This window comes from Ambystoma mexicanum, chromosome 2p, assembly GCF_040938575.1.
Source record: "Ambystoma mexicanum isolate Mex_15411 chromosome 2p, UKY_AmexF1_1, whole genome shotgun sequence".
In the NCBI taxonomy this organism is placed as follows: Eukaryota; Metazoa; Chordata; class Amphibia; order Caudata; family Ambystomatidae; genus Ambystoma; species Ambystoma mexicanum.
This window is the reverse complement of record NC_090923.1, coordinates 99,286,308-99,310,522: the sequence shown is the minus strand read 5'-3', so window position 1 is coordinate 99,310,522 and position 24,215 is coordinate 99,286,308. Positions and strand designations below refer to the sequence as shown.

Here is a 24,215-nt window from a genome sequence, read left to right as displayed (position 1 = left end):
TTTAAAATGTAATCAACCAGGGCATAAAATAAGCAGTGTTGCTGAGCAAGTTGCTATGCATTTCTGTAGTTTTGCTAATTAAATTATCACTTGTGTAGCAAAGTTAGCTATTTAAGTTACCCTGTTCAATGAAAGCACAGCTCACCCTACATTCCTCTCTTGCCTTCAGAGCTGTCTCCACTCACTTTTCTCTGTTGAATGCAAGTTCAAAGGGGCTAATGGAGTGAGAGAGTGCAGCAGAAATCATCCCGGTCACTCGTGTTGCAAAAAAGGGCTGTGTGGGAGTGCTACACATTTTATTGATCACATAATTGCAAACAGAAATAATGGGGATAATACTGTTATTAAACTAACTGTATCCTGTCTGCCAAAGACCAGCATGTGCTAGTTATTTTTTTTTAAAAAGGCTTTCAATGCCTTTCCTAAAAATGTGATACGTTACATAATGCATAATTACGGTATTGCTACTGTAAAACACTACATTGTCTCCATGCTTTACAGTGAAGTGTATCTAAATCTGTGTCGACTAGATTTCATTTTGTTGGGGAAGATGCATCATATTGACGAGTGGCCATCTTTGAAAATGTAAATGACGCAAATGCTTTGATGGCAAACTTAGTACTGTGGCCTGCTGCTTACATACAGCTTGCAATTTGTCTCCACCAATGACCTGATCCCATACTCCACGACATCCTATCTTACCATGTTGGTTTATATCGGATAACCTGAAAGTGAGATGGCAGCAAACTACAATATTCTGCCTAGTTTTCCCAGTTCACTGACTGCTATGCCATCCACTCTTAGTCTTTTACACAATGGATACACAAAGCCAACTTGATGTTTACTTAAAGTAGCGATCAATAGTTTCATCCAGTCTGTACATCTACAGACCTACTGCAAAACTGTACACTTTAGTTGGCCTGCAGAGCTCACTTTGCTCCATGATTATGATTGCATTATATATTCGCGCCTGCAGTAGAGAGCTGGCCAAACTGTTTTAAGAGCCTTTTTATCATATCTATTTATGTGTACGTTCATTCAGTTAACCTTTTCACAGACACTCATCTAGGGCACGCAAAGTATTTTCGCCCACTCACATAGTCGAGTAGATTTTAAGAAGGGCCAGTACCATTTGCAGGGGCAGTTGGAAACTTATTTAAACTTTACTTGCAGTAAATGTCAAATACAAGTTTCACTGTGCGTGGCTGGCCTCTGGGTGGCAGCAGTGTGCCAAACCAAAGTGGGTTTGCAGTGACATGCACCATTTCAGAGAAAGATTTTGCAAGGCCTGACTTCTCAGTAATGTCTTACTTCAGCGGTATACAAACAGTTGTATTGTTGCTCATTTTATAACTTGGGTACAATTATCTTCTGGTGGCATTAAAAACATTAGTACAACATTGCTAATCAAATGGGTTTGTTTGCTAATCAAGAAACATTTAATTAGCAAACTCTGCTAATCAATTTTTGAAAACTAATTTATGCCTTGTAAACACCCTTGAGCTTTGTCTCATTTGTGCGTCTTCATTGAAGATACCAAGCCTTTCCTTACAACAGAGAGAAAGGGGGTGTAGTTCAAGAGTGGTTTCGGTATCTTGCGTTTGCCAACCTTTCTGCCACCTCCCCACTTGCTGCAGACAAGGGACTCTGGGTATAACATCAGCAGACAAAGGGCTCTTGTTAGAGCAGCCAAGATTAGACCCCGAAGAGGCTTGCTGTGGATCAAGCCACTGTAGCATTTTGCCTATATGGTGAAGGGTGTGGACCTCCAGTCAGGGATTCATCTTTGGTCTTCAAGACAAGAATGATGTCCCTAGGACGCAGTTGGGGGAATACAGTCCAATTCAAAGTCCTCTTCCATAGAGGTGGAGACAGAAGGCCCCATCCAGGAGGAAAGCGCCTTTCCCATCCCAAGGGCACATGTGTGGACAAGGACAACTGCAAGTGAGGTTCTGGTACCCTGGACCCCACTACTTGAGGTGACAGAAGCCCTGCTAATGTCCTCTGCAGAGCTTCCTGGGAGGAGTGGGGGGGTGGGGGGAGCAGATAAAAGGACTTCCATTGCCACTGGAGACCGAAACTGGAACTCCCAGAAACCAAGCAGTCAAGGAACATCCCTGGTTACTGCCTCAAACTGCTTGTGAGATACACCATCACATGCCTGTCCCCAAGCTGCTTCATGTTATGAGACATTGCTTCTTGGACGTCAACACATGTTGGACCCAGTGCACTAACTCGGTAACGAAATACCAAATCACTGCCTCAGAAAGAACGATCAGTTGAGTACCGAGAACAAAGACTAAAGTATTTGAAGTGATTTGGTACCCCCTGGCCTGCCCAAGGAGCCCTACTGACTTAGGTCCTGGCTCTCTACCTTTCAAAGGGCATCTTCATTGAACATTTGCTACTGAAATTCTTGTCAGTCTGCCCAGTCTTCAAACCCTAGATTGCTCCTTTATTCTAAAGTCTTCCAAGGTTATTGGAGTGTATTCGTTGTGTGTATTTTTAGTATCATTACAGTTTTGCATTTTTAAAGAACCTTGGTTGGGCATTTTTTATTGTGGTTCACAGTACTATTGCTGTTTGGGATGCTTCTGTGATCACTCCCAACCCTTCTGAAGAGTACAGCCTGCCCTCGGCCTACTCTGCCGTCAGGTGAAGAAGGGATACTATTCCACTTGTGCCTGGACCTCCCCTTTACTCACAGCTGCTTTAGTGGTAGTGTAGAGCCGAGTAGGCACTTTAGTCACTAATCATCCCTGTATGTCTTCAGAGCAGTAGTCATTTTGTCACAATGAAAATTATGTTTGGCTCAAAATACAGTGCAAGACGACCTTGTCAGCAACTGACCTTGTAGACGAACAATTTGATTTTTTAAAAAAAGGCGATGCATGGACCTAAACTTATCTGAAATTAAACAAAGAAAAAAAACTGATTTGGGGGTGCATAGGTATACAAAAAAGGAGAAAGGGAGAAAGACAGGAAGCAAGCAGTGAAAAAGTATGAAAGGAAAGGGACAAGCTGCGAAGGAAGGGAGCCATGTTCTAGGAAGAAATGAAGGATGAAAGAAGCAGAAAGAAGAGAAGGAGAAAGACACAAAGAAAAAGGGAAGGAAGGACCAGGAAGAAAGATATTCTAATATGCAATAAAGAGGGACGAGCAAAGAAAATGAGCCAATAAACAAGAAAGAGGTAACTACGTAGAAAGATATGGGGGGTGACGGGGATAAAAAAAAAACTAAAAGAACAGGGAGAAAGGGAACGAAGAAAGAATCTTTAGCTGGATGCAAGTGGGCACAATGAGCGGAGAGGAGTTTACTTGGAGAAATATGCAGATCTGAACTGTCTCTAGATGACCAATTCGCACCCAGCCTCATTTTCTAGCAAGCAAATACTGTCTCTAGATGGCTAATTAGCAACCATTCTCGCTTTCTAGCAAGCAAATACTGTCTCTAGATGGCTAATTATCAACCATCCTCGCTTTCTAGCAAGTAAATACTGTCTCTAGATGGCTAATTAGCAACCATTCTCGCTTTCTAGCAGGAAAATACTGTCTCTAGATGGCTAATTAGCAACCATTCTCGCTTTCTAGCAGGAAAATGCAAGTATTATCAGACTGCCACACAGACAAAATACAGAATCAGTAGACAACATATTGTAATACATCTTTGTATTCTGTGCAGGTCAGGTTGAAAAGTTGCTCTATGGATCCAAAGGTAGAAAGCTGCTTATGGCTGTAAAGTCAACCCCCTGCAACCCTCAAATAGAAGTAAGTTACATTAGATACTCTTCTGTTTTTGGCTGCTCTGACTTTTGTCCCCCCCCAAACCCTCCACTTTCAGAACCCCTCCCACCGAGTCCCACCCAAGGAACATATTTCCTGCAGTCCCTCCTGCTAAGTCCCCTTTCAATAAAACCTCTTGCCTCATGGACCCACTGCTTGGTTGTCTAATGGGGAGTTTCGGCTCCCACAACACCCACCTCCACTAATGCCCCCTCTAATCTTTGCACTTCATGGTGGGCAGGGTGGAGGGGGGACATTCACCCATGCCCCCTGCCGGAGTCAGCCACATGCCCCCAAAACCAAATCCACCCCCCCACCCCACCCATGCTCCCTTTACCTCCTAGCTGCACTGCGCTCCACTTCACTCCTCTGCGTGGCATTCTCTGGACATGGAACACGGACCACGCTTTCGACAGCCCTGTATTCGCAGCGCAAGGCAGTACAAGGTTCGTGGATCCAGTAATTGGGGTTCAGCGAAGATTAATCCATCAGCACTGAACATGAATTGATCTGTTTTTTTCTCTTTAGATAATCAGAAAGTGTAGAAAGCAGTCTCAAGCCACCGGTGGAAACCTACATTCCATGTTCCTTTGCTCTTCGCATGGTTTCCAGCTCCATAACCAATCAGCGATTTTGGAATGGAGGCTGCAACCTCTCAAAGACTGCATTGCATGCTTCTCCTTGTGATGTAAACACAGTAGGCTCTGGTCTAGGAGACATGGACACGCTGTGTCACAAGAAGCCTCAAGTGAAGCTGCCCAGATTACCCCATGTGCAAGCTTTAATAACGGTAGAGCCCTTAACAGCGGGCTCTATTGTGTGTACGGGGAACTTGTCTGTTAGATGCCCTTGCTTTCTGCATGGGACCATGGCCAGAGTCACTTACTGTAAAGGACTGGAGGGGGAAGGGGGTTCTGGACTTCTGCTCTCTATATGGCAGAGGAGAGGCACAGAGGACCCCAGCCAAGATTCTCATTATTGGTAACGTAGTCGAGCAATCAAGGCCTAGCTTCTCAGGAGGTGATGCAGGTTGGTTCTTAAGTACAGTGTAGTCCCCAAGCCCCCACAAAGGAATATCCACACACTATTCGTTAAATCACAGTCTTTACATAATTAATGTTCAAGGTTATGTACACTATCACAATAACTCACTTTGTGCTCAGTGAATCTACAATGGCAAATGAACAAGTTACTCTCTTACCTGGTAACGTTCTTTCGATCTGATGGTCCGACGACGTATTCCATATCTATGACAGTAATCACCACAGCTGTGCTGCTTCAGAAAATCTTTTGGTGTCTGTGTCCTGCGTCGTCGACGACGTCGATACGGCGTCCTCGAGGGCCCCTGTCAAGCCGACATCACCGGATGTTATAACTAGGACGCACGACGCCTGTAGCCTCAGTTGTAGTTTTTTCCCCAGAACGTGTGGCACCAATCTACTGCTAGTATGACCACAGAAAGCCTTGCGGAAACTTAGGCTGCAATCGCATAAGAAACTCTGTAGCAGGGTAAGCAGGGAGGGAGCGATATGGAATACGTCGTTGGACCATCCCATCGAAAGAACGTTACCAGGTAAGAGAGTAACTTGTTCTTCGAGGGGATTGTGTCCTCTGACGTAATCTATGACAGACTCCCAAAGCAGTACCAAAGTAAGGAGGTGGGAAAAGAATTTAGAATATACAAATTTAGAATGTCCAATCAAATTGCAGAGTAAAGGACCGTCTTGCCAAAGGCCAGATCCTGCACATGGGAAGAATCTAGGGAGTAGTGACATACAAAAGTATGAACCCAAGCCAAAGTGGCTGCTTCACAGATGTTACGAATAGGAACACCCCTCTGCAGAGCAGTCGAGGCAGCCATACCCCTAGTCGAATGGGCCTGTAAGCCTAGCGGAGGGTCTTTACCCGCCAGGGGGTCAGAAATTGCCAAGATAATCCATCTAGACAAGGTCTGCTTAGTCACAGCTTGTCCCAAATGCCTTCCAGCGTAACCAATAAAGAGCTGATCGTCCACTCCGACCCGGGACATGCGTGAAATGTAGAAACTTAAAGCTCTCCTAGGATCCAGCCTATGGAGCCTCTCCTCTTACTTACCAGGATGTGGAGGAGGATAAAATGCCGGAAGAATAACCTTCTGGCTTAAATGAAATTCTGACACCATCTTCGGAAGAAAGGAAGGACGAACTCGAAGGACAACCCTGTCCTTACGAACACAGTGAAGGGTGGCTTAACTGAAAGTGCCTGTAACTCACTCTGCAAGGGTTAACAGTCTCAAAGGACAAGAAGGTAAAGGCTCAAATGCAGCACCCATTAGAAACTTGAGAACAAGGTTCAAATCCCAACTGGGCACCTGGAAAGGTGATGGAGGGAACACATTAGGGAGCCCTTTCAGAAACGGAAAAATTAAAGGAATCTTAAAATAAGAACACTCCTCAGACGAACGCTTAAATATGGACAGCGCCGCCAGGTAACCTTTAACGGTACCCACTTGCAAGCCCCTTTGGGCTAAAGAAAGCAAAAAAGACAACCACAGAAATGTCACATGGAAAAGGAACCACATTCTGAACCCTGCACCAGTCGCAGAACTTTCTCCAACGGCAACGGTACAAGGACTTTGTTGCTGGCTGTCTGGCCGAAAGCAACACCTCCATCACGTCTTCAGGGAGGTCCCAATCCTTATACCTCAACCTTTCAGAAGCCAAGCATGAAGGTTGAGGGATCTGACGTATGGATGGAGAACCCGACCCCCGCTCCCGTGAGAGCAGATCGTCTCGGTAGGGAAGACGACATGGAGGGCAGATGGACAAGTCGAGAAGGTCCGGGTACCACGTCCTCCGGGACCATGCCGGAGCAACGAGGATCATCTGGGAACCGAACCTCCGTAGCCTCCACAGCACTTGCGGGATGACAGGGACTGGAGGAAACGCGTACAGCAGTGGGAAGGACCAATCCACTACAAACGCGTCTCCTAAGCTCCTCTTGGAGGAAATTCACGCAAGCAGAACCTTTTCGCACTTACGGTTGACACTGGAGGTGAAGAGATCCACTTGAGGGGTGCGCCAAAGGGTGAAGATTTCCAGGAGAATCTGTTGAACCAACTCCCACTTGTGAGAGATCACGCTCTGCCTGCTCAGAGCCTCCGCCGTCTCGTTTTCGTCTCTAGCCAGATGAACTGCCGAGATCGAAATGTCCTGCTGGATGGCCCAGAACCAGAGCTGCATCGCCTCCCTGCACAGAGGAAGTGACCCTGCCCCCCCCCTTTTTGTTGAGGTAGTGCTTCAGGGCTAGCCTGACGGCCCTCAGCTCCAACAGATCGATATGGAGTCTGGCCTCTGACGGAGACCAACGACCACTGACTGTCAGCTCGTTGGCATGAGCTCCCCATCCCGTGAGGAATGCGTCCGTCACGATCGTCACCTCCGGCCAGCGTAGCCAAAACAGAGCCCCCCCCCCCATATCAGATTGCCTTTGACGGCCCACCACAGAAGGTCCAGGGCGACCGAGGGCAGCACCTGAACGGAGTCCGACATCCTGCTGGAGGACTGTGACCACTGGAGCTTGAGAGCCCATTGCAAAGATCTCATCAGCAACCTGGCCTCTGGCACCAGAAGAATCCAGGATGCCATGAGGCCGAGCAACCTCAAGAACTCTAACGCTGGGAGACTCTGGGCATGCTGAAACTTGTGCACCATCTGCGGAATGTGTTGAGCCCTCACCTGGGGAGGAAACACTGCCCCAGGGACGTGTCGAGCTCTGCTCCGATGTACTGGAGCCGCTGTGTTGGCGTCAAGTGGGACTTCTTTAAGTTGAGGGAGAAGCCCAGCTTGTGAAGGGAGTGGCAGGTGACAGACAGATGATTCAGGACCTGCTCGGGAGAGTGCGCCCTGATCAACCAATCATCCAGGTAGGGGTAGATGTGAATCTACCTTTCCTGAGATACGCTGCCACCACCACCATGAGCTTGGTGAAAACCCTTGGGGCGGAGGTCAATCCGAACAGCAGGACCCGAAAGTGAAAGTGAGAGTCGCCAACCGCAAACCTCAGGTACTGCTTGTGCTTGGGATGGATCGGCACATGAAAATAAGTGTCCTTGAGGTTGAGAGATACCAACCTGTCCTGAGGTTGAAGGGCCTAGAGGACTTGAGAAAGAGTAGCCACCTTGAACTTGTCCTTCCTGAGGAGCTTGTTCAACCCACGCAAGTCCATGATGGGTCTCAGTCCCCAGTCTTTCTTCGGAATCAAAAAATAAGGGGAATACCATCCCTTGTTTCTCTCCGCTACAGGCACCAGTTCTATGGTGCCTTTCTCCAGCAGGGATTGAATTTCCTGCGCAAGGAGCGGATCCAGACTCTTCAAAGAGAGATTCCCTGGTGGATTGTTGTGAGGCCTCTGCCGGAAAGGAAGACAGTAGCCGTGGGCAATGATCTCCAGAACCCACACATCTGAAGTAACGGCACGCCATTCTACAAGATGCTGTGCCAGCCTTCCCCCAACAGGAGAAGCATGGGCCTCATGACTGAGCTGAAGCGGCTGCGGCAGTCCCTGAGGGCAGAGAGGAAACAGCTTGCGTGGCCTTGGCACCTCGAGTACCCCGTTTTCCACCTCTGGCACTCTATGGTTGCCCCTTTGACTTGCAGCTCCTCTCGATTTACTAAAGGACGAGTAATACCGAAAGGAACCTCCCCTCCATTGCTGTCCCCTAGGACGAAAAGGCGGAGGTTGGCGAACTGCAGCGCCCAACGACTTGGCTGCAGCTTTGGAGGTCTGCAACCTCTTAAGACTCGTCAGCCTTGCTGACAAAAAGATATTCACCATCAAAGGGCATGTTGAGGAGCCGGGCTTGCACATCAGGAGCAAAACCCGACTTCCGCAACCATGCAAACCTGCGTATTACAGTGCTCGCCGCCATGGACCGGCTGACGCAATCAACCATGTCCAGACCCGACTGAACGGATTAACACCCGTCATCCTTGCCATCCTGCACAATAACAAGGAAACCATCCTGTTCCTCCCCTTCGGGAATAGGATCAGCCGCTAAGGAAATACAGTTCCACAGAGTGTGTGTGAAACGAGACAAGGCACAAACTGAGCTGTCCGCCTGAAGCGCCATACCCCCAGAAGAAAATCCCTTCTGCACCCAGCCGTCAAAACATTTGTCGTCTCTATCAGGAGGGATGGTAGGGTACGATATCTGCTTTGCTGGGGCCGTAGCCGCCTGCACCACCAAACTCTCCGGAGTAGGGTGCGTGGTCAAGTAGCAGGGGTCGCCATCGGCTGGGCGATATTTCTTCGGCAAGGACTTGCTCACAGCCGGGAGACTCTCCGGAGAAGTCCAAGCCGCAGCCACCCTTCTCTACAAGGCACTACGGAATGGCAGCACCGGGTCAGTTGGAGGACCTTGGTCCAGGATATCAGTCTGGTCATCCTGCTGAAAATCCCCAGAGGGGGGCAGGGAGGGGAGGTGGGGGGTGGAGAGACCACTCCAGGTAATCCGTGACCCTCGACATGAGGCGCCGGTATGAGGATTCGGCATGCATGCATGCCAGGCTCCGGCCTACCAAACTCCACCTCCGGAGAGGTGTCCTGGACCACTGGCGTCGTTCAGCGACTGAGGCACGTCCTCAAGTTGACTATGACCAGAAACAATGTCATCAGGAACCCCTGCAGGAACCTCACCTTCCTCAGACCCCTCATCCACCTCAGAAATATAATCCAGAGGCTGGAAAGAGGGAACTGAAAAAGGAACAAAGACATGTTTTGCCTTAGCCAGAGCCTTTCTGGGGGGGTTCCCCCTGTACCACAAGGCATTCTCGACAAAGCCGCCTCGAAAGGCGTCGATGGAATCGGCATGGAGCGTGGCGCCGACAACTTCAACGGCGTCGACACAGGCCTGGAGGGCGGAGCCCCGAGCGTGTCTCGACAGCCTGGGTACCGATGGTGTCGACGACTTCCTCGGAGGTGGGAAGAACAGGATTCAGTAGAATCGAGGAGCGCCGAGATCTCCGAAGCGAGCACGTTCTCGGAAAAAACAGAACTGAGGCTACGGGCGTCGTGCGTCCTACTTATAACATCCGGTGACGTTGGCTCGACGGGGGCCCTCGAGGACGGCGTAGCGACGTCATCGATGCAGAAAGATTTTCCAAAGCAGCACAGCTGTGGTGATTACTGTCATAGATATGGAATATGTCAGAGGACCCAATCCCCTCGAAATATACATTTCTAAAGTGGTACTACAGTTATTATCAGGTCTCATTAAAGTGCATCAACTATACTCTGGTTAAATGTCACACAGATCACTTAATAAAGGCAACCAACAATAGACTGTTAGGTAGAAACCTGTGCAGTTCCCTTAGGGACCACTGCAAGAGATTTAAGACTACAGGTGTTTGGCAGTAAACCCACTTGATAGTAGTCTGTACCACACAGATTCACTTGGTAGCTGTGGCTGAGCAGTCAGACTTCCCTCAAGAAGAGTCAGGCAGTATGCAGAGTATACACAATAGGTACAGAGACACAGTAGCACAAACAAACACTGATCAGAGCTTTGGTGTAAAAGTATATAATTATTCATTTAAAAACACACTTGTGGTTTACACTAGCAAAAACGAGGTAAGTAAATTCAACACACAGTCACTATCATATATATACAACCCTATTCACTTATTAGACAAGTCTTAGTGAGAAACACCACTTATTTTCAGACAGAGGTGAGCGCTTAACATAAAATGACACTAATAAGTTGTAAAGAAAGGGAGCGAAAAAGGCAGAGTAAAAGAAGCACACAAGTTTCAATACTTTTTCAAAGAACCACAGTAAGGCAGAATAGTTCTACTGGGGAGCAAGGAAGTCAATTGCAAGGCCCACTCTTGGAGAGAGCAGCAGAAGGGGTCCAGGTTCACCAGGGGGTTATGCCCAAAGAGTCTTTGTAGATAGTTCGCACAAAAAGGAAGAAATTTAAGTCAGGAAACATTAGCTAGGATGCCCCAGGCCAGCCCAGGTTAGAAAGTCGAGGCTTTACTGTCACCCCGAACGATCTGTCGCAAGGGAAGCCAGGCGGGCCACAGTACCTTAAGTGTGAAGGAAGCTCCAGCGGGGGCAGTTGTTCCTGGCAGCAGGTGCAAGGCGGTGTTTCGTCCAGAGGACGAAGAGGTCTCGCCGAGGAGGAAAGATGAAGGTCGTTGCACTGCCAGGGAAGAAACCAGCAGCGGAGTTCTCAGGTTAAAAGGCACCACCCTTCTCTTCGCGGTAGTGGTCAACCGTGGTATTCCGGTTGCCGGGGTATTTGGCACGGGCAAGGCGGCCACGAGATGCTCCAGTAAGGTGAAAAGAAGGTAAAACTGGTTATCCCCACCAGTCAAGAAAGAAGACTCTCCGGACTGGAGATCTCCTCTGTCGTCGGGAAAAGTGGTGAGACGGTTCAGCAGGGCTCCACCGGTGGTGTCGCCGTTGAAGGTCGGCTCAGCTTCTCCCTCCTCGGATTCTTAGGTCCTGTGGCGACTTCCGAAGTTCCAGTCCCCAAAGCCCTGCTTTTATGCAGCACACCCCCATTCACTCAGCCTAGCTGTCAATCAAACATGCTAAGTGGTGAGCCAGCCGGCTCACCACTTGGGCCAATCACACAAGAGTGCGACTTGAGTTGCCAAGGTAACTCAGTCCAGGGTGCCTAAACCCCCTCTGACACCCCTGTGTAACCCAGACAGAGTGGCTCACTTTTGGAGGCTTCTGTGGAGAAGCCCGCCAAAAGGTGGAACAAAGGGCTCGACTTGGGTTGGAGTCACAGAAGAGAACAAACGCCATTTTAGAATCGAGTTCTGGCAAAAAAATACCAACCGGTGAATTAATATTAAATAAATAAACCGGCGGTATGTTTGAGGCTATAAGAATTAAATAATTAAAGTTGGTAGCCTCGAACAATGGGAAAATCCCATAGAGATATATTTGCGGTCGAATATAGAAAGTAGTATCCACTGCCACCAGCCAAAACTCGATCAGGGGGGACGGAGACGTGCCCCCTCGAACAACAGACACCGGGGCAATCGAATTGCCCCGACCAGTACGTCCACAATATGATGTTTTGTACTGGTTTCCGTTCATAATTGGGGACTAGCCAATGGTGACTTTACATGCCCTGAGAGACAATAGTCAGTCCCAGGGTATGGAGTCTATGTTGGGGGGGGTCGCTACGACACCCCTGGGTTACGGCACGGAGGTTGCTGTGTAACCCACATAAAAAAAAAAACACATGAGACCCTATGGAGTAAAAGACCCCATAGCCCATAAAACACATGGAAAGTTAAAGGAACACCTCAAATCATGCCTAAGAGTGGGAGCAAAAGAATCTCGCTCTTAGCAGGAGAGAAAAAAATAAACCCCAAAAATCCAGCAAAGCTGCTGGGGGACTCACTGGGTTTGTGAAATTAGCCTTACAGAGAATTCTCCCCAACATAGGCATAGGAGGAAAGCAATTGATTAGAACATTTGGCAGAATACTTGCCTCTACCATTAAACACAGTTCTGTGTAGAGATCCCCACCCACAAACCCCCCACCTGGGCAACCTGTAAAGTAAAGATATATCACAGGCCCAGTCCATATATTGTTCTAGAAGTCTTATTTCCTTCTACAATAGTTCTACAACCCCAATGTACCTGGAATAGCAGAGTTTGTCGTCGGCGGATCCTTCTTGAGCAGCTCCCTTTAAGGCAGGAGCCACGGAGCATTGAGATCCCACGAGGAAAAAGGGTTGGACGACGGTGAGGTGGCAGCTTTGTTCCTAGCGGTGCTCGTCGATGACGGAGCATTGGCGTCCTACAGGGAAGGGGCATGTGGGGCACCTCGTGATGATAGTTCAGGACCGCAAAGAGATTGTGAAGAACTGTGGCCCAGCAAGGGCATCGAGTCGTCAGCGTCTGTGGTCTTTAGGTGCCGGGAAACCCACCGGGGGCCTCGACTTTCTCCGGTGGGACAAAGCAGTCAACGGTGCAGGCGAGAGCGTCCTTGGATCAAAGGTTACATAGGCAAAGGGAGCACGGCGGCTCCGGTCGGCGAAAAGCGGTCATCGACGGTGTCTGGGCGCTTCTCGTGATTCCGCTGTGGTCCCAGTCTCCGGTCTGCAACCTGTCATAGGTCTGTCTACCAGGGACCACTGGCAAAGATTAGCAGTGCACGATGGTAGCTCGGGAAGAGGGCGCCTAACCAGGTCCTCTCTGGGTCAGTCCTTCGCTACACAGTAGCTTTCAGATTGGTGAAGTAGAGCAGCAGCAAGACTTCTCTTCCAGCAGGGCTTCAAGGTTAAGCTTCAGTGTTCACTCCAGTTTCGCTTCAGCTTCTGAACAATTTCCAGTGGTGAGAGGTCTCCAAATATACTATTCTGTCTCTCATCCACACTGCTGGGTCACTCTCGGGAGCCAATCATACGGAAGGGCATTCATGCTGTCAGTCAGCCAATCAGGCATACAGTGCATTCAGACACTCGCAACAATGAATGTGTATTGGGACAAGTACCCAGCCATGTAACACTACACACTGCATTCATACCAGTTTAGGGCAGGGCTGTCTCAGTCATTGTGTCAAACACCAGAAACCAGACATCCACAACAAGAGGTGCATATTGGTCACACACTCCATTCACCCAGGTCCCACCCACAGGGTGTACCCACAACATACAGTCACTGGGAAGGCTCCAGCCAGTCTGGCATGGACTTCACAACACCATATATGGAACTTCCCCCTGACTGGCTGTGGGGTATAAGGGACAGAGTTAGGGCTGCCCAGGACTTTGGGAAAACAAAGTAACAGGCAATAGAAAGCAAGAGGCCACAGGGACCATCTTGTTTCCTATCAGGAATCATCAGATTCCAATGGCACGGCCAGGGTATCCCAAAATGGAGGATACTCAGAGCACCTGTCAAATTCACCATGGAGCTGCCACCAGCCCATACCCTGCTCTGTGGGCCACACACAGGAGCCCATAAACATACACTAGGGGCACGGGGTTGTACCCCCACCCATGGGTGCCATAAGGGTATCCCATGGTTCAGTACAACAAAAACAGGAAGGGCTGCACTGCCAGGAGTCCCACATGGACTCCTGGGCAGAAAACAATACAGAACACAAATGAAAAAGGACTACAGGACAAGGACAGGGACGTGGAGGCCCTGTCCCTCCAATGCATTTCCAGCATCACAGTCAGTTTTACAGCCATTCGGAACATTATCTGGGAAACTCATTATAGACTTTAGAAAGCAGAACACTGGTTACGAGGTCTCCTACAATCTGCTTAGATAGCTCAGCGCTTGACTTGGATAGATGTGCATTGCCTCCAGTCCATCTTATAACGGCACTAAAAGCGGTGGTATCTGGCATGGATATTAAGCTTGATAACACAATTATCTTAGAATGTCTCCTTTCTGAAGTCTTGATCTGCCCAAGCAGCCATGGCATAGGTCTCCTCTGTCCGTTAGTAAGTAGGTAGGTAGGTAGGTAGGTAGGTAGGTAGGTCTCCTGTGAACTTACTGTAAGACGTCCCTCTGATCAAGGTTGTATTTCCCTCCATTTTTCATCGATGCATTGTGGATGGCCTCAATAGCTCGGTCGATGGACAGAAGGACCTCATCTTGCTCCTGTACCTGACAAATAAAAACAGGCCGGTCATCCGCAAGTCATTACTTCTAATGCACAGCATGAAGAAAATGCAGATCTTTACCATCACAGATAAAAACTCAATAAATGTAGACTAGGTCCCTCCACTTGAAATCAAGAATACTGGTGTGATCTGCACATTTGCAGTTTTTTGGTTACAATCCTCCAGAACCATCAAGGACAATATTGGCTCTCTTGCCCCTGCACTTGTTGATTTTTGCAACCACTCTTTTGCTACTGGATCTTTCCCCTCCTCCCTCAAGCACTCCCTTGTGCACCACCCTCCTGGAAAAACCTTCTGCAGACCAGTCTTGTCCAGCCAACTACCGCCCTATAGCCATCACCCATTTAGTTTGGAAACTCTTGGAGAAGCTCGTCTTCCCCCCAAACTGACCAAACGCACTTAACTTGTTGGTTGCCTACACGACCATCAATCAGATTTCCGAGCACCAGGGGCACCGAACCTGCTCTTCTGAGCAGCCAAGAGGAACTGCTTGCATCTCTAGACTTCAACTTTCTAGCCATTCTCATTCTACTTGAAATCTCCTCTGCATTTGATACGTCAACCGCTCCATCCTCATTAAACTGCTCCATGATACCCTAGGTATCTCAGGGCAGGCAATGGACTGGCTAACCGCCTTTCTCAATGACCGTCCGTCCCATATTATTCTGGGCTCCTTCTCCTCCCCCCACCCACCTCCACTTGCAGCGTACCCCATGGCTGCAAGCTCTCTTCCTGGCTCTTTAACACCGATATCGCTCGGCTTGCACACCTCATTTCCACCTTCTCCCCCAACGTCCAGTGTTATCCAGATGACACACAACTCTTCAAACTTCCCTCCGATCCTCGCCTTACTTCCGCCATCATTCCCGAATGCCTATCCAGTCCTGATGTACTTCGAACGATCTCAGCATCAAGGCCAGGAAGACTGAGGTCATTCCTAATGGGATTCCTGCTCCATCTTTCTTCGCCTCACTTTGGCCATCTCAAATGGGCATTCCCCCCCCCCCCCTTCTCCTTCATCTAAAGCCAGAAACCTTGGAGTCATCTTCGACTCCTCTTTCCTTACTCCCTCACAGTCCACCTCCTCAAAGGAATTCTTCCTTTCCTTACTTCCCCTAGAAGCTCTGGTTCTCTATAGGCTACAGGGGAAGCGAAAGAATCTGAGTTCGGTTGGCCATGAAGGAGGTTAAGCAGGCATGAACCTGGCCCGAAATTCCGACTTGGGCCAGGCGATTGAACAGAATGGGGTGATCAACTGTGTCAAATGCTGCTGAAAGATCTTAAAGAATCAGGGCACCTACCCTCCTGCAACAACCAACCTGGCCAGATCGTCCATAACCGAGTCCAGGAAACTCTCGGTCCCACGGCCTGGCCTAAATCCAGATTGGGCAGGATAGAAAAGCACTGTAGACTCCATAAAGGATGAAAGCATAGGAGAGACCAGTGACTCAAGATGTTTTATAAGAAACAAAGAAGTGAAATGGGACTATAGTTTGAAGACAAAGGATCAAGTGAAGGTTGCTTAGGTAGAGGGATCACTGTGGCGGTCTTAAATTCAGAGGGGATGAAGCCAGTTTGGCAAGTATCAATTACTGCAGCGGTAATCTCAGCAAGCAATTCAGAAGAAGGGAGTAGTTTCTTACCTGTAACTCCATTTCTCCAGCGGTGGTATCTTTCATGAATTCACATGCTGTGAATATTCCCCGCCGTTAGGCTGGGAACCTCGGTCATTTTTAAAAATCGTGTTTTCCTATGGAAAACTTGACTCTTTAGTGTCCCATCAACGTCTTTTTTGGGTGCTTTAGCCACCACCAATAGGACATAGGGTATAAATAGCCCCGCCCCCGCGGCTTCCCTTCAGATTTTAACCTCCAAAGCAGAGGCAACCCGAACCAGGTTTGCATACAGGGGCGGCTGGCGGGCGCATGTGAATCCATGAAAGATACCAACGCTGGAGAAATGGAGTTTGAGGTAAGTACTACTCCCTTCTCCAGCATTAGATCTTTCATGGATTCACATCCTGTGAATAGATTACATAGCAGTATCAATCATGCATGGAGGGGTGCAAATGCAAACCAAAACAGCATAGAATCACATACATGAGACAAGAAATCCAGCAGTGACAACATTCAAATAAACACCCCGAAGCTGCGGGGCTTTCCTTACTGAAACAGGTGTTGCAGGACTGCATGTCCCAGCTGTACATACTCACCATGCTGCTGTCCCAGACAGTAATGTCGTTAAAAAGGTATGTAGCACCGACCAGGAGGCCGTCTGGCAAATGTCCACCTGCGGAATCCCTGACCATAATGCCGCCGACGAAGCGGTAGCTCTCATCGAGTGTGCCTTAGGACTTCTCCCCAAAGGCTTTTCAGCCTTAGTGTGGCAGAATGACATAGCAGATGACACCCAATTAGACAGTCCCTGCTTGGAGATTGTGGCTTGGACCGTCCGTCAAGGGACTGGCAAACAAGTGTTTAGAAAGTCTGAACTCCTGAGTACGACTCAGATAAAATGTTAATGCTCTTTTCACATCCAGCATACGTGGAAGCGGAAGCAAAGAACAATGGTAACACAATCAAAGAAAGTTCATGAAAAGTGGTTGGCACTTTTGGAATAAATTGCGGGTTAGTGGCCAACCCCATCTTATCCTTGAAGAACCGCAAGTATGGAGGATACCCAACCAAAGATTGTAACTCAGATATCCTCCTAGCCGAAGTAATGGCCACCAGAAACGCCACTTTCCAAGACAAAAACTGCAAGGGCGTCGACGACAGAGGTTCAAACGGAGGCCTCATCAGACCTGACAGAACCACATTGAGGCTCCACCCTGGAGGAAACTTCTTGATTGGAGGAAAAGTTCATAACAACCCCTTCAGAAAATGCTTGATGAGACGATCACTAAACAGAGGCATAGCATGCCGCTTCCGAGTGAATCTAGAAAATGCTGCCAAGCGTACCTTTATGGAGGAGAACGCCAAACCCTTGTTTGCCAAATGCAATAAGTAGGGTAGAACTTGCTCTGGTGAAATGTTGAAAGGGTCCACTGCAGGCTGGCCCTTACACCACACACAAACCTTTCCATTTACACGCATAGGAGACATTCGTGGACGGAGCTCTCGCCGCCTCCAAAATGCGTCGACAGTCACCAGAAATGTTCAGCAGGCCACAAATCGGAGAAATCAGGAGCCAAGCGATCAGGTTGAACGACCCTGCATCATGGTGCCAGACAGCGCCCTTGTCCTGAGACAGAAGATCTGGCGTCACTTGCAACCGAACCGGCTCCACCACGGACAGATGAAGTAGAACAGCGGCTGCCTAGCCCAGCACGGGGCCACCATAATCACACGGTACTGGTATCTCCGAATCCACTGGAGGGTCCGTCGAAAGAGTGGAAACAGGAAATGCATAAGCGAACCAGGCCGTCCACAGGAACGAGAATGCATCCCCTATAGAGCCCATCTGCTGGCAAACTACTTGCACTTCTTGTTCTCCCGCATTGCGAAGAGATCCACCGAAGGATGACCCCATTTCCGGAAGATTATGGACACCCGTTGCTCCTTCAGTTGCCATTCGTGAAGATGGCTTACCTCCCTGCTGAGCGAGTCCACCTGCACAGTCATCACTCCCGGCAGGTGAAATGCTACAATGCCGATGTCGTGCGACAGGGCCCAATGCCAAGGTTCTTGAGCTTCTTTCGAGAGCACTCTGGCATGCGTGCCCCCCTGTTACCGGAGGTAAAACATCATGGTGGTATTGTCCGTCAAGACCCTCACCACTAAGCCGCGTATGTGCGGCTGAAACGATTTCAGGGCCCAATGTACCGCTCTCAGTTGTAGCATATTGATGTGAAACCGCGACTCCACCCAAGATCACAGGCTCTGGACCTGCGAGCCCTCGAGATGCGCCCCCCACCCTGTTTGAGAGGCATCTGTCACAATTGTAACCTGAAACTCCGGTTCCAGCAACAGCATGCCCCGAACCAGATTGTCCGAGCACTGCCACCATCGAAGAGCTTCCACCAGGTCGTTGTTGATTACCACCTTGTCAATCCGCGACTCAGAGCCCACCGATTGGCAAGGAACTCCCGCACCGGTCTCATGAAGAGACGACCGTTTTTCACCAACGGAATGCAGGACGCCATAGCCCCCAGCAGCGACATGTATGTCCTGACCAACACTCTTGTACTGATTTTCCACTCTGCCGCTTTCTGCCGGAGTTTCCAAACTCTCTCGACTGAGGGCCTCACCAGGCCCAGTTGAGTCTGAAATTCTACACCCAGAAATACTAAGTCCTTGGAGGGAGACAGAAAGGACTTCTCAAAGTTGACGGCGAAGCCTCGCCGTTGCAACAGCTGCAAGGTAGTGTCGAGACTTGCCCACGCCTCTCCTGGCGACGAGCACCGCACCAGCCAGTCGTCCAGGTAAGGGTAGACGTGATGACCTTCCCGTCGGAGCCACGCCGCCACCGGCGTCAAACATTTCGTAAAAGTTCTGGGTAACGACTTTAAACCGAAAGGAAGCACTCGAAACAGGTAATGATCTTGACCTACTACAAAACGCAGGAACTTGCAGTGTCGTCAACGCATGGGGATGTGGAAATATGCGTCCTGTAAATCCAACGAGGCCAGAAACTCGCCCGGCTGCACCGACCGAATGACTTCCTGAAGTGTGAGCATCTTGAACTTCAGGCTTTGCAGAGTCTTGTTCAACGCCCAAAGGTCCAGAATGGGCCGCCACTTGCCGTTGGGTTTCTTCACCACAAAGTAACGGGAGTAAACCCCCTGGCCTTTCCCGGCCACTGGAACCAATTCTATAGCCCCTTTCTGTAGCATAAGTACAACATCCTACTGTAAGATGTGAAGAGGAGGTTGCACGGCATACACTGGAGGAATGGGAACCAGTGAACACTTGAACTCCAGAGAATGGCTCAACCGTACCGTGTCGAACATCCAGTGGTCTGATGTAATCTTGCTCCATTCGTCCACGTGTAGTGCCACTCTGCCCCCCAGCAGATTTCCCCGAAGACAATCATTGCTGTCGCTTAGTTTGTCTACATTTTGAGGAAGAGGCCTGTGCTCTCCTCCTGGAGGCCTGAAAGTCTGGGCTCTTTTGCGTCGACCGCCTATACCCCCTGTGAAGAGTATGTAGACGGACCTTAACTCCGGTCTCTGGAGGAAGCAAATCTGGCCTTTCCCCGACGCTCCACGGAAGGGACGAAAAGGGCGAAATGAGCGTCCACTCTGCAAAGCCCCTAACGATTTTGCCATGTCAGACTCCTCCTTCATACCCTTGAGGGCCTTATCAGTTTTTCCCCCAAACAACTGCTCCCCTCACAGGGCGTGTCCAGAACTTTATAATGTACTTCTGGGCGAAAGTCTGTGCACTGAAGCCAGGCTTGTCGAAGTAGTACCACACCATTGTTAATCTGTTTGAAACCAGATTCTGCCAAATCCACGGCGATGTTAATACTGTGACTTGATGCCTCCTCACCTTCGCGTACCAATAGCATAGCAGCCCTATAGTGTTCCTCAGGTAGATGTTCCTACAGAGGGTTCAGCCGATGCCACATCTCGAGATCGTAGCGAGCCATGACCGCCAACGAATTGGCTGCCTTCACCGTCGTCGCTCCCACAGTCAAAACCTTCTTCCTGAAGGCATCTTGCCTTCTGGCGTCACTATCGGGAGGGGTAACACGTTTGTGCTGGGTTCTGGCTTTTCGGCTAGCTGCCGCGACACCACCGACTCAGGGGTGGGCTGCAAAACCAAGCACTTTGGTGTAGAGTCTGGGGCCTTAAACTTCTTCTCCAGCCTCCCTTTGACTGCTGGTTCTGAGAAGGGATGGCGCATCGTGCGTGTGCCCTCCTGCCACACATGGTCTAGGAGAGGAATGGCGAACACCGCTTTTCTTCTCTTGCCCATGTGGTCAAACAGGAAACACTCTTTGCGTTCCTCTGGAGTCAAACCGAATTCGACGGAAGCCTTCTCAATCATGCCGTGGAACGCCCCAACATCATCAGGCGGAGATGGTTGTGCTGGACTACGAGGCGTTTCCACCTCCACATCCGAATCCCATGCAGGATCTCTCAACGGCGACGACAGCCATTAGACATGGTGTCCCTAGACACACAGTCCGAATCAGAGTCCAGCAGCTCACCCTCTTCAGGATGGGAACGAGGATGTTCTTTGTTGATCGGCAGAGGTGCCGGCAACTCAGATGCAGACGTAGAACGCGGAGGAACACTTGCAGCGTTGATGATAGGCCCCACATTCAGAGGAGGCAATCTGGAATCCAATTGACCCAACAAGGACGGTCGCGTAGACAGTACCTCGCGCGACAACATGGCCTGCGGGTTCAGCAGCGGGTAACTGGGTGGGCCAGTCCCCCTCGATGTCGAAGGACCAACATACTGTAAGCCGAGGCCCAACAGCCCCACCACCGGCTCCCGTTCGTCCTCCACCTCCGATGACACTGCCTCATGTTGTAGGAGAATGTCAGGTAAAAGAGCGTCAAAAGCAGAAGGCTGCCACGCCCCTGTCAGCAACAAGCTGTCTGTCGTTGACGGGAGACTCGGGCCTTTGTCAACCGCAGAAGACACAATCGTGGAGGCAGGCATCATAGTTGGCAGTAAAACCATAGACGACAGGAATCCCGTCGACGATGACGTAGCTGGAACCACCACCTGCGGTGCAGATTTTTCAGGCGATCCCTTCTGCTTGGTCCCACTGGACCGGTGCTTAGACGATTCTCTATTAGAGGATGTCCTACGATGGTCTCCTGAAGAGGAACGCTTCGAAGAGTCCTTCTGGTCTTTCACCAGTGAAGCAGACTTCTCAGGCCTTCCACCAGACCCATGGGACTTGTCTGAATGACCATGCTTTGATGACAACAGCGCCCCTTTGGTACGGAGCAGAGTGGTCGCGCCTCTTCGGGTAAACACCTGCCAGAGACAGGCTGAGACTTCTTAGCTGGTGGTTCAGCAGACACCGACCGACAAGGAACTGCTTGACCAGGTCTCTCAGAAATCAGGCTACGAACCGACCCCACCTCAGAGGAGGGGTAGGTGCTCTCATTCAACCAACACACCAACCGCCGATTGCGGTCCTGAAGCGTTTTCTGAGAGAACCCTTTCCAGATTTCGCAGGAATCGACGAAGTGATGAGAGTAAAGGCAATATAGGCAGTCCATGTGCCCGTCCCCCTCATACACCTTCAGCCTGCAAGTCGCGCAGGGCCGGAACAAACCTTTTCCTGAAGACATAGCAAAGAAAGAACAACAACGCACCAACACATGTAGAATCAGAACGAGCACGAGGTGATCCTAACACTTTGGAGATGGTGGAAATCTGAAGGGAAGCCACGGGGCGGGCCATTTATACCCCACGTCCAATTGGTGGTGGCTAAAGCACCCAAAAATGACGTTGATAGGACACTAAAGCCTGACGACTGAATATACACAGCATGTGAATCCATGAAAGATCCAATGCTGGAGAAATTTCCTCGACAGGCTCCCTCCTATGGAACAGCCTCCACCCTTACTCTTCGTCTTGAGCCGGATCTCCTCAATTTCCAGAAGCTCCTCAAGACCTTTATTTTCACTTCCTCTTTCCTCTGCTACACCCCACAGTTGCAGAGATTGGTGACCAGGGCCCTTGTGTCTTCCTGGGACCTGGCCTCCCACACCCAATTGCCTTCAGCCTCTGCCCGCTCCCTGCACTTGCCTTGGCACCCACTGGCCTATCCCATCACAGGCCTGCACTTATTTATTGGCAGCTGACCACTCTCACCTAGTCACTTGGCATCCGCTTACTCCCTATCAATTCCCTTGTGGTACACCCAGCACTTACCCCCACTCCCTCATACCTTCTGGCTCTCTGCACTTGCATGTTCTGAATGCTCACAAGGCCTAGTAGGTCCGCCTCCATCTTTCATTGTTAGATTTGCTTTTCTTTCCCATGTCCCCTGCCTGTAGCCCTGTGGGCGCTTTGAAACACAATTTCCTTGATGTATAAGCACCTTACAAATGCACAATAAATGAGCAGAAGAGAATCATGTTCACCATTTTTAAAGGTTTTTAGTAAAACAACAACTAGCCATGGGATATTTACACCAATACCCATCTATGGTATAAAAGGGTTATAATAGAAGGCTATCCTTGTTATCAGGATTTCTTAAACTTAATTGATGTGGCGCCATTTTCCATCATTATTTGAGGGGGAGACTGGTTGCTGGCGGGGCTACAGTCCCGGGTATTTTGGTTGTAGCCCCGGATAGAAGCACAGTGGTTAAAACCAAACCGCTAACTAATCCCGATAGTGCCAACTGTAGCGTAGCCCCGGATCTTTGCCAGACCCACCAACACTCCCTGATCCCATGACAGATACCACCCCCCGCCACCCATTCCCACTTGCAGCACTTTTTCACACTCTGGATGCAGTCGCCGCCCCTCCCACCCCCCCCCCCCCCACCCCACGTTTTGGGGCTGAGGCTAGACGCAATGCGCGTCGGCCTATGCATGGCGCTTTTGTGCATGGCGCTTTAAGCCTGCTGGATTTTGAAAGCACAATCGATGCAACGCAAATAAGCACTCGCAGCTGCTCACCTTTTCCCACCACCAACTCTACAAACACACAACTTCACCTTAAACACCTCGAGGCGCATATCAGTGTTACAAAGGGTGCCTTATGTTAGTGTGCCAAAACCTTCTCTTTTTGCAGTAATATCTGAGTTGTTTCAACAAAAATAAAGAATCACAGAACTGTAAGGGCCCAGCATACTAGATTTGCGCTGCGCTGAAACAATAAAAGCAAGACCATTTGCAAAAACACCCACACAATGCGAGGTGTCACGTGAATTTCAGCTCAGATGCTGGCACTGCGGGCAAGCTGAGAACAAGGCGCATGAGCACCCCTAAAAAAATCAATTAAGGACAAGCCACGTTGCCATTCTCGACTTCCCCACCCAGGAACGCAGGTCGCAAGAGGCACCCACGTGTGGCAGCCCGGCACAAATTGCCCTCTGGGTACCTGGAATCCAGCAGCTCATTACAGGCGGATCAATGGCCGATCAATTTCCCATGTAGATGCATCCTACCCTGGCCGGCTAGAGGTGCGGGGCTAGGCGGCCTCTGGCCATCCCATATGCTGTAGCAAGAGCGCTTCCTGCAACCCAAGTAGGTTATTGCAGCCAGTCTCTCCACAAGCATCTTAGACTGGACTCAAATATGCTGGGTAGTAGTCCTCGGATCAAACGAGTAACATTAGTGGTCATAAATTGACTCGAGTATTGTATCTGCCCCTCCTGCTTGTAAAGCAGCATGAGGATACCCTGTGACATGTCCCTCGTTTCACCCCTGGGCGCAGACCCAAAAATTGGATTCACTACACCGATCACACTGCAATGATTGAAAGCCCTCCTAGGAGCCATTCCCAAACCAGTGTCAGTTGCCAGCCCACATACTAAGCTCCTCCCTTTCCCAGTCATCCTTCTAAAAAGAAATTGACAAACAGGTCCTGGGGTCTGCAAACTGCCTCTGCAGCGAAGGCGATGTCAAGAAGGATCACGCGGGCATGGAAAGTCTAGGACGCGGATTACTTCTGAAGAAGAAACAGTGGTCTAAGGGTGTGCACCACAGCACGAGCCAGACTAACCAACAGCAACTGCTTAAAAAAAAAAGCCATCATCAGCAAAGCAGTTTCCAATCCAGGGCCTGTCGGTGTACCAAACACCAGAGGGGCAATTTCAGCAGCACCGTGGGACTTCATCTTCTGGAGCCAAGGACCAGGGGAAT

General features: G+C 49.7%; 1 protein-coding gene across 3 annotated transcripts in view; it reads right to left on the bottom strand.

Annotated features, from left to right (window-relative positions):
* Window positions 1-24,215, bottom strand: part of NCKIPSD (NCK interacting protein with SH3 domain) — a 651,336-nt gene that overhangs the window by 469,137 nt on the left and 157,984 nt on the right. For 2 of the 3 annotated variants that reach the window (XM_069643331.1, XM_069643334.1), the window contains exon 2: window positions 14,297-14,409. In XM_069643331.1, the coding sequence (XP_069499432.1) occupies window positions 14,297-14,409 (113 nt within the window). The remainder of the gene's footprint in view (window positions 1-14,296; window positions 14,410-24,215) is intronic. The other variant, XM_069643332.1, reaches the window with a different exon arrangement.